At 31.6% G+C, this 16,377-nt stretch overlaps 1 protein-coding gene across 1 annotated transcript; it reads right to left on the bottom strand.

The window, feature by feature from the left end:
* Positions 1–14,441: 14,441 nt before the first annotated feature.
* Positions 14,442–15,633, bottom strand: LOC111993022 (ethylene-responsive transcription factor ERF034). The gene has a single exon (XM_024024868.2). It carries the CDS (start codon positions 15,540–15,542, stop codon positions 14,751–14,753), a length of 792 nt encoding a protein of 263 aa, XP_023880636.1. The 5' UTR covers positions 15,543–15,633; the 3' UTR covers positions 14,442–14,750.
* Between the last annotated feature and the right edge of the window lie 744 nt (positions 15,634–16,377).

Here is a 16,377-nt window from a genome sequence, read left to right as displayed (position 1 = left end):
TTCCCCCCCACCCCTCCCCCCAAAAACAGGCTTTCTAGAATTCATATATTCAAGTGCATTTTAACATTCCCCCCCCCCCCACCCCCTCCCCCCAAAAACAGGCTTTCTAGAATTCATATATTCAAGTGCATTTTAACATTCCCCCCCCCCCCCCCCTCCCCCCAAAAACAGGCTTTCTAGAATTCATATATTCAGGTGCATACAGCTATAGGTCTCCTAAGAATCATGGGCTTGCAAAGTTGTTTTAGTTCTCACGTGCTTGCTTATGGCCCCCAAAATAAAGAGAAAATCTCTATCACACAATACGTTAATTTCGTTATAACATATTATGAGAGATATAATGCATATATATTATTATAAAATAAGACAATTAGATAAGACACTAATTAGCCATTTGATACACAATAAGTTGTTAGGAATTCTTTTAAGTTTTTAAAGCATTAATTCTTTTATGTTTGGTTGTGAAGGTGGATGAAGTTCAGATGAAGGAAAATTACAGTAAATACTTTGGTTGGAGACTAGTTTTCCGCCCAACCTCAATTTCTCTAAGAGAATGAAACCCTACATCCTAGATCATGGAGGAGAAAATGGGCAAATGCCCTTTTAGAACAAATTATGTAGCGTTTTGCTCCTTTTTCCAAACTAATTAGGGAAATGCCCTTTTTTTGAAACTCGATTTGAGATAAATCGAGTTAGGTCCTATAGTGGTGTTTTTAAAGAGCCTATAGTGGTGTTTTGTAACTCGATCTTCATGAACTTGAGTTATAGGTAAAGAAAAAAAAAATTGCCTATAACTCGAGTTCATGGAGGTCGAGTTACAAAACGTCACTATAGGTTCTTAAAACGTCACTATAGACTCCTTAAAACGACACTATAGGGCTTCAGAATTTTTTTTTTTTTTTTTTAAACTCGATTTTGATTTAATTGAGTTTTAAAAGAGAGACATTTCCCTAATTAGTTTGAAAAATATGGCAAAATGTTAGAAAGTTTGTGTGAAAGGGGCATTTGCCAATTTTCTCCAGATCATGGATTATACAACTTTGAGAGGTTGATTTTTGACCTTCCCAGATTGACGTGTAGCTTCTTCAAAAAGTTTTACCCTTGGTCGAAGGAGGTGTCCCAACTAATATAGTTCGGACGTTTTCTTTCATGGGCATCAACCGTTGGTTGAATGTTTGGAAGCCTAAAAACGTGTCATCCTTGCGCTTGATGGATTTTATGTTTTTTCTTTTAAAAAAGTGGATATTCTCATGAAATGAGAAATTTTTTCCCCTCTCTATTTCTTTACAGCGATGATTATGATTGCAATTCAATACCCTTTGATTAAGTAAAAAAAAAAAAAAAAAAAATTCTAATAAAATGCTTATATTATGTATGTATCTTTTTTTTCAATAAATATTATGGTTATATTTACTTTTAAGGATCATATTTTCACTTTGATTTTTATCTCCTATTTGAAATTGATTTAATCTTTAGGCATGGCATAAACAACAAAAGAAAAACTGAACTAATTATTTTGGTTTTGTATGTATTAATGTTAGACTAATATTTTAGGACATTTGACTTAATTCATATGGTTCATAGTATTTTCCTTAATATTTGTTAGAAAGTCACATAAAATCAATGGGTAATACACTTGACATTGGGTAAATGGTGGACCCTCTTTTCTAATGTTTGATATCCAAATGATGTGGTTTTCTTAATATATTTTCCACAAGGAAATGGTGGGTTGTATCGTTAATTAATACGCATTTTTCCCCTTACAATATGCGGGAGGGAATTCGAATTTAAAATTTCTTTATAAAAAGATTAGTAAAACACCACCGTATCATAAGCTCCTGATTTGTATATATTAGTTAATATATATATATATATATTTGATAGTGTACATATAGTTATGTTTGTTGTGACAATAATATTTTTTAAAAAATGAGTCATTTTAAAAAAAATATTTTTTATAAAACTATCTCATTTTCCTTATGTTTAGTAGTGACATTAAATGAGTTGAAAAACAATCTCCTAACTTCCTTTATTTAGCTTACTGTGAGGTAGAGTTGTTTTCTAAAAAAATATAGTGGAAAATAATCTTTAAAAATAAGTCATACTTTTTATGTTGACCAAAGATAGTTTTTTTTTTTTATATATATTTTTTCTAATATTATCAAATAGAAAAAAATGGAAAATTATTTTTATACAAGGTTTTCTATTGAAACAAACAGAGCACTAGTAATTAAGTCATGATTAGTAGAAGGACAACTATGCTTTATTTTGATTATGCTATGTAGTCCCTTAAGTAAAAAAAAAAAAAAAAAGCACTTTTTTTTTTTTTTTTTACCATGCAAAAGCCTATGCCTCCAATTGGTAAGCACTAGTGATTCCAAGCAAAACCAATCATGCATAAACCAATTGTTTGAACTCAGATGTCCCATGCATGCACTATACATAGTCATAGGACAAGAAACAAATTGTGATTTGACGCATGGATCAATCATTCCCGCATTTTTTCTATTTATTAAAAAAAAAAAAATCATTCCCTCATTTTTGGTTTATTTGTCGATCTTCTTCTGGCAATAAAATACAAGGTACCCTTAAAATTATAGGTTTTTCATCATTGGATTCTACAATTTTTCTGTTCCTATTCCCATGAAATTGCCCACAAGGGATCAAATGAATGTCGCCTCTGTACAAGAAGTATCTGTTACTGTGTCTGGCATCTTTGAATGCAACAACGGTGAACAGTTTGGAAAGAAAACCATGCGCAGTTTGTCTCATAGTCATACATAAAGAATTTGTTTAAGTACATGTACATGCATGCTCTCTCTCTCTCTCTCTCTCTAATTGTTTCTGTTATTTACTTCTCTTACTCCATTTTCTCCTTTTCTTTTTCCTTTATTTAGCTCAATGAATATACATAAGGCCAAGGTTCGATTTCACAAGGCAAAATTTATAACTATCATATATGTTACTATACGGTTTTGGAAATACATAAATACATATTATATATGCATGCACAAAACTAACATGCATTATATATACAATACTTAAGAGTTAAGACCAATTTAGATTAAAAAAAAAAACACTAATGCGAATACTAAGTGGTATTTTAATGTTATAACATCTGTAAAAATATAATATTTTCATTTTTATTATGTTTATTTATTAGGATTTTTATATATTAATAAGCTGTGTTATACACAAACACACACACACATATATATATATATATATATATATTTTTTCGTTTTTGAAATTCTACGTGTACTAGTTCTCAAGTTTAAATTTTTTAAAATGATCAAATTATAAGAAACTTAAGTCATATTGTAACCATTTGTGCATCAAAAACTTTAGAGTTCAACTTAAAAATAATATTAAATTATATAGTTTATTATATAATTATTTTAATTTTTATAACTTATAATTCATTTTTATGAAATATAATAAATGATCATATAAATAATTTGAGCTCTTAACCCCCTTGAAGGTAATATATATTTTTTGGTTGTATTTTTATTTTCAATTAAAAAACTTTTGCTTCTTTATTTTATTTTTTATTTTTTATTTTTTATTTTATACATTTTTACTATTAAAAAATACTGATAAATATTTTTAATTAATAATATTTTTATTATTAAAAAATACTGAAAATCCTCACTTTAATTAAATATTTTTAATTAAATTGAATATTTTCTTTGTTGAAAAATTGAATAATATTTCTTAAGTTTTGCTTATTGTAACTTTAATTTATATTACACCATCAAATAATTTTTTATTGAATTAGTATTTAGAAAATCCCAATTTTGGAGTTGAATTATATACTCTTTAAGTTCTTCACACATACCAATTTGCTAGGTTCAACACAAACTTATAACCTATTTAGGGGCATTAAAGTGGTGGAACTGTAGATTAAAAAAAAAATAATTAGTAAATAGTCTATATCGAAAGTATTTGAGAGTTTAAATTAAAAAAAAAAAAAAAACAACACGCATACCAAGTTTCATGCCAATTAAATGCTATATACTATTTGGTCTTAAAACTCATCTTTTATGCATAATTTTAAATACAAAAATTAAAGTTTAAGAAGAAAACCTAATCTAACAGTAGATTTGTTAAAATTAGCATCTACTAAAAAAAAAATATTGCATGGTGTAACATAACTTATAATTACATTAAGTGTAACTTGAATCTAGCAATTTTTTCAACTCAACTTGACCTTATCGGGTTGATAAATTCCCAACCCAGCCCACATGGGTCGGGTTGTGTTGGTGGGTTGCACATACATGTTTTATGTCTAGTAAAAAATTAGGCTTTCATCAATTATTCTAAATTTTCAAATTTATCAAAACTAATTCTCAAAATACAAAAATCAATCAAACTAAAAAAATAAAATAAAAGTAATAAAATAAATATATGTACATGGTGAGTCGGGTTGTGTCAAATGAGTTAAAAAAATTATCAACCCGTACCCGACTCAACCCAAGACTCAAAATAAAATTTCAACCGAACCCAACCCACCAATTCAAGAAAACTAATCTGAAGCGTTGGGTTGGGTTGATGCATACTCCTAAATATTTTATTTTGACTTATGAATAATTGACACAGTAAAACTTATTATGAAAATATTACTACAATTTATTTTGCCTCTGGCACAAATTAAAAAGAAACAGTACAAGCTAAAATCACCTAAATGAGAGAGAAATTAACTAGAGGAGTTGGTACTTGGTTCTTGGTAATAGAATTGCCACACATGTTCAACAACAACCGATAGGGACAATGAAGAGCAGTATAGCCTTTCAGTCTAATGAGCCATTGGCAACTTTCAGTAAACTCAACTCCTAGTGGTGGCTTCAAAAACTGGGATTTGATCTACAATAATTTAACCTAAAAGGAGAGACAAGCGGTGGAATTTCATGCACGGGTATGTTGGGATATATTTTCTATTTTCACAAAAGTTCTGAAAACGAAAATTCAGGGCGTACAGCACAGCCCCACGAATAGAAGGAACCATCCAAAATAATTGTCCTTTATATGAAATTGCAATCATGTCATACTTTTTAATCGTTTTTGTTTTGTTTTTCTCCAATTCAAAAACAATTTTGAAAAAAAAAAAATGTAAAGTTAAGATTTACACAATTTTGTTCTTTTTCTTACTTAAAAATGAAAAAAAAAAATTTCAGAACAAGCTAATAGTTTTTTTTCTCCTCGTATGTGAAGTTTAGTTGGGTCTGCTTGAAAATATACACCACAACATAATAAACGTTTGTGATTTTATATATGCAATGTATATTAGACACAGTGGATTCGTGCATCTTACTCTAGTGCTTACTTTAATAACAAATACAGTCACAAGCAAAAGTATGAATTCATTAATATTGATGTGATACAAGAATCCAATCGATTCTCCAAGTAGTAAACTATTTCTAACAAAAAAAAAAAGGAAAAGAAAAAGAAAAGAGGGATTGATAACTTGTTATAGGGTTTTTCTAGGCTTAAACTCATCGGGTTTGTTTCTTTTAGGACTTAAAAAATTTAGAGTAGTGTTTGTTACACTCGACTTGTTATACATATATTGTTATATATGCACATATTTTTTAGACTAATATCATGAGTTGAAAATAGAATCTCAAAACAGAAATCATGTTTTCAACTCATAATTTCAATTCAAAAGATATATGTGTAGTAGTGTACATGTTAGAATGTGTGTAACGATTTTTATTCAAAAATTTGAACCAAGTCTAAACCTTTTAAAAACATTCTTTGAAATGTTCTCTTTCTTCCCCTAGGATTTGAAACTTCTACTATATAGCTAGGTCTAGGTTCAAAACTAGATTCCCATGATTACCATATATTCCTGAACGCCTGCTGGTCTAGCAAAATCTTCAATATGCTCTGAATGTTTGTTAGCCTATTTTTAGTATTTTTTTTTTCCCTAGCTATTGTCATGTCAAGTGATTAAAAAAAAAAAAAACCTTTAATTAATATTATAAATGCCAAGACTGATACTACAAATTGCCTTAAGGGCTAAACAACTAAAATTAAATTGGCTATCGCTTTGCAACTTCATGATCACCAGTTTCCTAAAAGTTGGAGCTGGTCATTGGACCAACTGATTCAATCATCATTATTTTGATAACAAAATGATTGTGAAATGTTAATTTTTTTTATAAAATAAAAAGAATGAAGAAAATGTTACACCAACATCTTTCATAACAACTCTTTTCATAATTTTATTCAATGATGACTCAATTATATCACAAGGATGGAGGTTTAATGAAATTATCTAATCATTATTTATTATTGCAATTTCAGATCTATCAACTAATTAATTATTGTTTCTCAAAAAAAAAAAAAAAACTAATTAATCATTGAATTAAAATTTTTGCTAACATGAATGATGAATGTCAAGGACTCTTTAGGACCTCACAAATTTATTAATTCAACTTGTCAAGGACCTGAAAAATTGAATTAATAAACTTCATAAAAATCCTTCATGAAAATACCAAAACAAGAAAATTCTAAAGGATCTGCCCAACATTCAAAACTATGGTTTTATTTATATGAATGAAATAAAAAGCTAATGATTACTTGGTTTGGGTCTTTGGCAAACTGTAAGGTAGAGTCTCAAATCTTAAATTTGAGCCTAGAATATAATAAAAGAAAGGGAAGGGTTAACCCCAACTGTACGTATGTTGTCCAAGAACTGAGAAAATAAATGAAGAAAACAAAGTCTTATTACCAACCAACCAACCTTATTGTGTTCTTGACGATTAAGAAAATGAAAATGAAACATATATAATATATATGCAAAGGATTTTATTCCTCAATAATCAACATTTTTCAAATAGATTTGGCTACCTGTGGATCATAGATCAGATCACTTCAATGAAGTAGAACAATTTCATCTCAGGCATAGAAACGAACTTTGGTCGTTGACCTTAATCATTTAATGGTACTCAGACATCTCTTCACATTTTCTCACCATAGTAGAATTGTAGTTTTTTATTTTCCCTGATTCCCTTCTGTTTGTATTATATATTATTATTATTTTATTAGGGAAAAACAGTTGAACCTTTCCCAGATTTTATTGAAATATATAAAGACCTCCCTCTTATTTTAAAAATTACTCAGTCCTCCACCATGTTTCATATTTGACCTACACATGGTCCCCTGACTTTGACTCCCTCCCTCGTACTCTTTTTAAATAAATAAAAAAATGAATAAGTTTTTTTTTTTTTTTTTTGGCCACCCTTGAATGAGCATATAATATCCTCTATTTTTTTTATAAATATTATATAAATTATATAACTAAAAGATTTTTTTAATACTTCTATCTGTTTTAAGATGATTTTTTTTTGTTTAGCAAAAAAGAAAAAAAGAAAAAAAAAGTTGATTTAAAAAAAAGACGCTCTTTTAAAATTAATAGTTAATAATTTTCCATTTATATTGGAAATGTATGCAATAGAAAACTTTTTAAGGGAGGCCAAAGTTTTATAGTGATATGAAAAATTTTAGAGTTAGAAATTATTTGAATAATAATGGCGAAAAGCACATTTTCGTCCCTACATTTTCACACGATTTTCATTTTGGTCCCTAACTTTTTTTTTTTACCGCTTTTAGTCCCTATCCTGGAAAACGCCTATTGTTTTAGTCCCTGCCGTTACATCAGAGACGGAAAATGCTGACGTGGCAAACGGATGACACTGTTGGCTGACGTGGCCATTAAAATAATAATAAAAAATATTATTTGGTATTAAAAAAACTTAAAAATTAATTTATTAATTTTAACTAAGTAAAAAAATCAAAACAAAAATAAAAATAAAAATTTATATGAATTAAGATCAAAAAGTATCTTGAAGAAGAACACTAAGAACACCAACACCAAACCACCATTTCCGGCCAAACACCAACCCAGCCACCTAAACACCAACCCACAGCAACCTAGCCCCCTAAACACCAACCCACAGCCACCCAAACACCAAACCACCATTTCCGGCCATCCAAACACAGATCCGGCCAACTCAAACACCAACCCAGCCACCTAACACCAACCCACAGCAACCTAGCCCCCTAAACACCAACCCACAGCCACCCAAACACCAATCCACCATTTCCGGCCATCCAAACACAGATCCGGCCAACCCAAACACCAACCCAGCCACCTAAACACTAACCCGCAGCCACCAAACCACCATTTCCGGCCACCTAAACACAGATCCGGCCAACCCAAACACCAACCCAGCCACCTAAACATTAACCCACAGCCACCCAACTCAATTCCAATGGCACCAAAGCAGAGGACCCCAAAGGTTAGCCGGAACCCAGATCTGGTTCGCGGGGTCGGCAAGTACTCCAGGTCCAAGATGTACCACAAGCGAGGCCTCTGGGCTATCAAGGCCAAAAACGGCGGCGTTTTCCCTTGCCACGACGCTCAGCCCAAGGCTCCTGCTCCGGCTGCCAAAGCTCCCAAGTTCTACCCAGCTGACGATGTGAAGAAGCCGCTCGTTAACAAGCACAAACCCAAGCCAACCAAGCTCAGGTTTTTATTATGGCTGTCTCTATGTTTTTATTTTTTTATTTTTTTATTTTTTTTTTGAGTTTTTGTAGTTGTTTTGCTTGTTGGGTATCTGGGTTTTTTGGGTAATTGTTTGGGTAAATTTTTTTAATACCAAATAATATTTTTTATTATTATTTTAATGGCCACGTCAGTCAACAGTGCCATCCGTTTGCCACGTCAGCATTTTCCGTCTCTGATGTAACGGCAGGGACTAAAACGATAGGCGTTTTTCAGGATAGGGACTAAAAGCGGTAAAAAAAAAAAAGTTAGGGACCAAAATGGAAATCGTGTGAAAATGTATGGACGAAAATGTGCTTTTTGCCAATAATAATCAATATTGACAATATACGATTTACTGGCAATAAAACTCACAAGTAGATCATTTATCTCTCTCTCTCTCTCAACTTCGAACTTTGAACCCAAACAACCCATCAACACCCCTATCAACTAGAGTTAACTCGTTGATAACCCAGGCAACTGTATCAAATCTTACCTTCGAATCACCAGATCAGGTTTTTAATTCACGTGGTGAATTTCATATATAAGTGCTTAAAGATTGTCATGTTGGGAAGCATTATTATACTTTATATATTATATATATGGGGATCTCTCTAGATCTCTCAAATATAAAAGGGAGAGACATGCATCAAAAGCATACAAAGTATCTCATGATTAGAGCAAAAGCAATTCATGCATTTCTTTGATCTTCCAAAGTAAAAAAGAAAAAAAAAATGACATTGGATTCTTTGCTCTTTTCCACGTCTAACTAATAGTTCCCAGCTGACCTTATGGGTCCGTTTGGATAGCACTTATTATTGCTGAAAGTTGATAAAAACTGATTGTTGCTGAAAATACTGTAGCAAAATAATTTTTAAATGTGTGAATAGTATTGTGGGACCCACTTTTAATATTAAATATTGCATGAACAGTACGTGAACAGTGCGTGAACAGTGCACGCACAGTAATTTTGTCTCCCAAAGTCAATAGCTGCGGCAGGAAAAAAAAAAAAAAAAATTTGCTGAAAGTTGATAAAAACTGATTGTTGCTGAAAATACTGTAGCAAAATAATTTTTAAATGTGTGAATAGTATTGTGGGACCCACTTTTAATATTAAATATTGCATGAACAGTACGTGAACAGTGCGTGAACAGTGCACGCACAGTAATTTTGTCTCCCAAAGTCAATAGCTGCGGCAGGAAAAAAAAAAAAAAAAAAAGAGAAAACGCAGAAAGGAAACGCGCCGTGCCTCTGTATCCAAACCCTCACTATAACAAGGTTCTTATACAGCCATGAGAAAGAAAAAAGAACTATCCCGAGTGTGGCTTTGTGGTCAGAGTTCTCGTATTATTTCACATGATATTTGTTAGAAGTTGAGCAGTTTAAATAGTGACACTTCAACAAATGTGTTGTGTCTACGATGATAGTTCCATCAAGACCGGTACCCCAATAATAAACATTATATTACTATTATCTATTGGACAAAGTTTAGCTACCAAATTTATTGTAGTCTAAGGTTACAACCTTACTCAATATCTTTTTATTGGATGTGAATTTTGATAAATCCATCATTGGATCATATCTTTTTCTTATATCATCCATGCTTGCAAAATTTCTAGAAAATTAAAGATCAACATTTATGTCATCAATAAATTATTTAAATGGCAAGATTTTGTAATTTAAAATTATGCATAACATATAAACTTATAAATTATATAGTAAATAATATCTGATTGACACAAAATTTGACACGTGTATTAAGAGCGTAAAAATCATGTAATTCAATGGTTAGATTTTCAAAATATGTAGTAATGTTTATTTGACTGAGTAATGTTATAAATTTAGGCTACAACCAGTTGTGTTGCTAAACTTTGTCCTTATCTATTATTGTTAGATGACGTTGGGTTGATAAGTCTATATCAAAAACCCCATTTTTTATTCATAAAAAGAAGTAAAGAAAAAGTAAAAGAAAGAAGAAAATGAAAAATGAACATTAGGAAATAACTGGATATTCGTCATGAACCTCAATTAAAAAATTATTCTGATTTTCATATTATATTACAACCTGAAGGTTGATAATTTAGTTGTTGATTGGTGAAACTAAACATATATGATATATCAACCTCATACAGTTAGATATTCATGTGTGTGTAAAGTTAGTGTCCACGTCTTGCATTCGGCCATGCTAGGAGTCTGGGACACGGTGTTATATCATTTAAGGTTAAAGTTGACAGATCATAATCATCATATAAAGCCAACGACCAAGATTGTCTTGTTCATGTGTACAAATAATAGTGTCTTTGATATATATATATATATATATATATATATATATATCAGCATTCAAGATATAATAGAGATCATGAATCAATTATCAGCTCTTCAAAAAAGAAAAAGAAAAAGGAAAAAAGAATCAATTATCAGTTCAGAGATTTCTCCCATCAAAATCTCGTGCAATTATAGTGTGGTTATTCCCAAAATATTTGTTATATAATTATTATTTGGTGAAGAAAAAAAAATAATTGCTTTTTAATAATTAAGATTACTTAATTGGCATATATTCTGTTTAGCCTTAAATATGAGTTTTCTCACACAAAATAGACATGAAAAAGTAGTCTTCCATGTGAGTTCCTAATTTGGAACATTGCAATATCACCTAAATAATATATTTAGATTAATGGGTTTCAACTTTCAACTCAGCAATTTAAAATCAACTATACTCTTTCTATTACTAGAAAACAAAAAATTTACCACTTACACATGAATATCATAACTATACCATATGGTGGAAATCATTTCAAAGTTCACTCTTTATTATATTTGAATAATAGGATTCAAGTATTTTATCTTGAAAAAAAAAAGATTTTGAAATTGAGTCAAACCATGTCAAAAGAGTGTAAGGTCTCATTTTGGATTGTTGTAGTGGAGCTTTAGTTACAAAGTTTTAGCAATAGAATTTTACTTAAAAAGTTATTATTTTCTTACAAATTATAGTTTTAAAATACTTTGAAATTGTTACACTTGTTCGATAACTAAATTTATATAAAGCTTTTAAATGTTAAAAATACAAAATAGGAAATTAAAAGCGTTTCTCCATTTTACAAATACTTATTTTCACACAATGATTCAATCCAAATAATCCAATTAACTACAAGAAAAATTGAAGACTTCCAATAATTGTGTAGGAATTGCTCTTTATTATTATTGGATTAAGATACTAATAGATTTTTTTTTTTGTCCAATTGAGTAGTTAATATAATATATATGAACACTACTTAATCTTATGCATATAAGCCTAATTATGTTATATTAACAATTCGTTCTTTTTATTAGTATTCAATGTGGGATTATACTACTTCAACCAACAGCAGAGCTCGCATGGTGAATATATATGACAGCACTACTATAATTTTCTATATTGAAATGGTAGCATTTGAGGGTTTTTATTTTTATTTTTTTTAACTAACTACAATTATGGCATTTGAGAGAAGTTAAAGCTACTAAACTTCTCATAGGACCGTCCTATACCTCTACACACTTTCTTGCTTGAGCGTATAGATAATCACTTGAGTCTAACAAACACATGAAAACTAAGAAATTAAGGCAAGAGGAAGAAGAGTGTAAAAATTGTACATGTGCGTTGTCTGAGATTTCGTTGACAAATCAACCATAAATGTAATGCCCACATGTAAATACCACTGACTACTGAGTACTTCTTGTACAGCAACTAGTTTCTTAACTAGTTGAACAGTGGGCGTTGCGTGATGGCCTTCTCAAGTGTCAAAGCCTCCATTTAACCGCTATAGAAATCGAGTTGATAGCTAATCCTAATTACTCAAATAATGTTGTTTCTTCTAGTAGATGATTGTAGATTTTTGGTTTTCCAACTTTTCCAAATTTGCATTAACCATTATTTTCGTGAAGCTAATTATAAATGTGTTAATGGGTTAACCAGAATGGATGCCAATAGTGATTGATTTTATATTGTTGTTTCTAATTACTCAAATAATGTTGTTTCTTCTAGTAGATGATTGTAGATTTTTGGTTTTCCAACTTTCCCAAATTTGCATTAACCATTATTTTCGTGAAGCTAATTATAGACATGCTAATGGGTTAACCAGAATGGATGCCAATAGCGATCGATTTTATATTGATTGATAGTCGGCCTGTAAACTTGTTAGGTATTTTTGATTCTGACTTGAATGGTTAGGCATTGTCCTAACCCTTTTGTTGTTCTTTTTTTTTTGATAATGCAGTTCCTTTTCTACCAACAAAAAACAGTACACGTCTCTTACAAGAAACTAAAGCCCTCAACCTGAAGCTTCTATCATGATGTCTTGTCATTGATGGACTAACAAAAGATTAAAACATGTCTAATAATTAATTAGTCACGGCATTCAAAGTTTATCTCTATTCTCTAATGTCATAATCAATGTGATTAAAATTTAACGCCCTTTTAGTTGTCAAGCACATAAATAGTTCTAATTAAGTACGTCTTGTACAAGAAACTGTAAAGCTCTCAACCTGAAACCTCTCTATCATGACGTGATTGATTGACTAACATAAAAAAGATAAAAACATACCTCCAATAATTAGTCACAGCACTCAAAGTTTGTCTCTAGTATCATTATCAATATGATTAACATTTTAACAACCTTTTAGTTAATTGTCAAGCACATAAAAAAAATTTTCGAAAGCTTGTTGAATGCTTATTTTGATTTTGACCCCCATACAGTTGTCAGATTCCAAAACATTGTTCTTTTTTTTGTCTTTACTCGTGTCACATTCTTCACCATTTTGCACAAATTGGTGAAAACTGCAACCCCCATTAATTTTGGTTCCAATTCACAAACTGAGCTTAACAATTAGATATCTAGTGGGTCAATAACTATAGCTTCTTAATGTATGCAAGAGTTATAAGAGGGACAAAAGATTTTTTTTTTTTTTTAATTCAAAAGAATCAATTATCTTTTGTTCTAGTAAATGGGAAAACGACACGTGGCAAAAATGATAGAGAAATTGAATATGGGGAAGATAATGATGATGACATCACTTATCACTAATACATAGTGGCTTTACATAAGTCTATTGGGCTACAACTATCTTTCTCTATTAAAATAAAAGGTCTATTGGGAGCATATTTGACCTTTTCTTTGGGAAAATTAAACCCACTGAAGAGATGCATTATCTTTCTTTTTTGCCAAAAGTTCTATGGTTTGATGATTTTGTCACCAAGTTTGGGTACCTACATAAGTGTCACTCTGCAGCTTTGGAATCATAGTTATTTTTCTTCTGCTTAATCATGGAGGAAAAAGTGAAATAGGCAAAAGATATTCCACCATGTTCGAAATGTATGTGACACACTGTTATCTTTCTATTTTGCAACATAATAAAGGGAAAGATTTTGTGTAGAAATTATTACACTAGGATGCATTTCATGCTCGAGGTGTCTTTCCAACTAAAAAGAAAAGAAAAGAAAAGAAAGGAAAAGAAAAGGAAGTTCAAATCTGAGGGTATCTAAATTTATCAAGAATGGTCACTTTAGGGGTCAATTGTACTAAAGTTTCATCAAAACGATGGGATCTAAATCTAGCAAGCTGGTTTACTTTGTAAATCAGTTTCATTTACCCCAAATGGCTCCCCCCACCCCAAAAAAAAGGTGGGGTGGGCAAAAAATCTATAGTAGGACTCCAAAAGTTTTGTTTGAATGAGTTTATTTTCTATTTTTAATAGCCAAATGAGTTTATTTTTACTAATATGTGTAGCTTTTTAAAATATTACTTTTTTTAAGTATAGTTGTGTTTTTACACTTTATATAAAAACAAAATAAACTAATAAAAATAACTTCATCCAGACGCGAACAAAAAACCCTCCATAAATAAAGAATTACATGGGATAGTAATCCTAATTGCACTCATAGATTAAATTCCCATTTATTATTTGTACTTATGCTGATATATTACAGTGGAATGAAAGATTTAAGCCCTCTCTTTTATGGGCAAATGCACGCAAACAAGAGATGTAAAATTTACACTCTTTTTCCAGTCTTTGCATAATCAAAATTTGAGCCAAAATAGCTAGACTTGAAACCAATCCATCTGGAAAATGCTCAAATGCCAACTATTTCCCAGCTGGGTTTCTCTTGCTGTCTAGAGAATGCAGTGACATAAATGGTGTTGCTGACAAAAAGTACATTCTCTAGCTAGTAGTACTCCCATAAATATGGTTCTTCAAGCCGAAACCCAGTATCAGCTGCACACAGCTGCCATGATGATGAATAATAGCAAAATCCATTGTCACTTCGATCCCTGCCATCGACGAAAAGATCCGGTAGGTCAAACAGTGTATCATCATCATCAGTTGAAGGTGAAAATGTTGAATCTTGTGTATTGTCCATGGATAAAATTGTTGATGAATCCAAGCCAGGTTGAAGATGCTCGGCTTGGCTCAACTCGGCTTTGGCTTCGGCTCCATGCTCACACTGTTTAGGCTCCAAGATTGTGGCTGCAGCCGCCTTGGCAGCCGCGGCTTGTATGTCCTTCGGAGACTTGCTGTCTGGCCTGGGAAGCTCTTGAGCCAATTCAGGGAAATTGAGATAAGCTGAGCTACCTTTGATTGCAAGAGCAGCTACATCATGAGCTCGAGCTGCCATTACAGCTGTAGGGTATGTACCAAGCCATATTCTTGATTTCTTCCTTGGCTCCCTGATTTCAGACACCCATTTGCCCCAATTGCGCATTCTTACTCCTCTGTATGTGGGGTGCTTGCCATCACTGTCATCTTTAGTAGTTCTAGGCTGCTTTCTATGCTCACTTTCGTTGGACTCTTGTGCTCTTTTTGATCCTCTTAGAGAGTGTTTTGTGTTTTGGTTGTTGGTACATGAATTGTTTTTTGTTGTTGAAGAAGAGGAGGAAGAGGATGTAGAGGTAGAGGAAGAAGATGAGCTGAGCAAGTTGTCATGAGCATCACTCTCTAGGTTGATATGGTGTTCCATGATGATAGAGGTTCTTCAAGAGCTGTGCAGTAGAGATAGAGAAACTATGTGAGTGATTGGTACATATAAAAATTGAGGTGTTTGTGTTGGGGCTTTAATAATCCTCAATTAAAAGAAATTGGGAATATTATATAAAGAAAAGAAAAGAAAAGAAAGGAAAAGAACATAAAGAAGGCCTTTGGGTCCATTGACACACAAGGAAGACTACAGTTCATCTAATTTGTTTTCCCATGTGAGAATCGAATAATTCATGCTTTGAGATTATATTTTTACACCCATTTCTTAGTTGGGTCCTACCTTTGGTCTTTTTTCGTCAGCCATGTACCATTCTTAATTTAATGACAAACCGTGTTTCATTTTTTCATTTTTCATGTGTATTGTTTATAAATATATATTTCATTATATTTGGGCTCAAATTAGTGACCCCCTTGCGTTGTGAGACTTTGGTGCAATAGGCCATGTTTCTTCATTTAAACCCCACGGATTTCACGTGAATGTCTTTAGCAAGGGCCCTAGGGGAGGGTCATCTCTATTATTCATTCACACCGTTGATTTGAGGGTCCGTATTATTTGATTTTAGAATTGTATTGTTGTATTTGTATGTGAGTCTTTGGTGCCCTGGTACCATAGCATAGAGTCCCATATAATCAAACTTGGGTATACCAGAGCTTATTGATATGTCAGCTTCAACTTGAGCCTGTGTTTCAACCTGATCAATCTGGATTCTGCTAGAACCTTGTCATTTAGTCCTTCAAAATTTAATCCCTTCTATTTCTTTTTTTCTTTTTGGTTCATTGAACATAGAAAAAATTATATTAGACCTTCCAATTTGTTT

Source organism: Quercus suber, unplaced genomic scaffold (assembly GCF_002906115.3).
Source record: "Quercus suber isolate HL8 unplaced genomic scaffold, Cork oak 2.0 scaffold_917, whole genome shotgun sequence".
Classification (NCBI taxonomy): domain Eukaryota; kingdom Viridiplantae; phylum Streptophyta; class Magnoliopsida; order Fagales; family Fagaceae; genus Quercus; species Quercus suber.
The sequence above is the reverse complement of the archived record's forward strand: the minus strand, read 5'-3'. Positions and strand labels throughout refer to the sequence as shown.

Excerpts from the sequence above, each read along its gene's own strand:
- LOC111993022 (XM_024024868.2), bottom strand. The coding sequence starts at position 15,542 with ATGGAACACCATATCAACCTAGAGAGTGATGCTCATGACAACTTGCTC.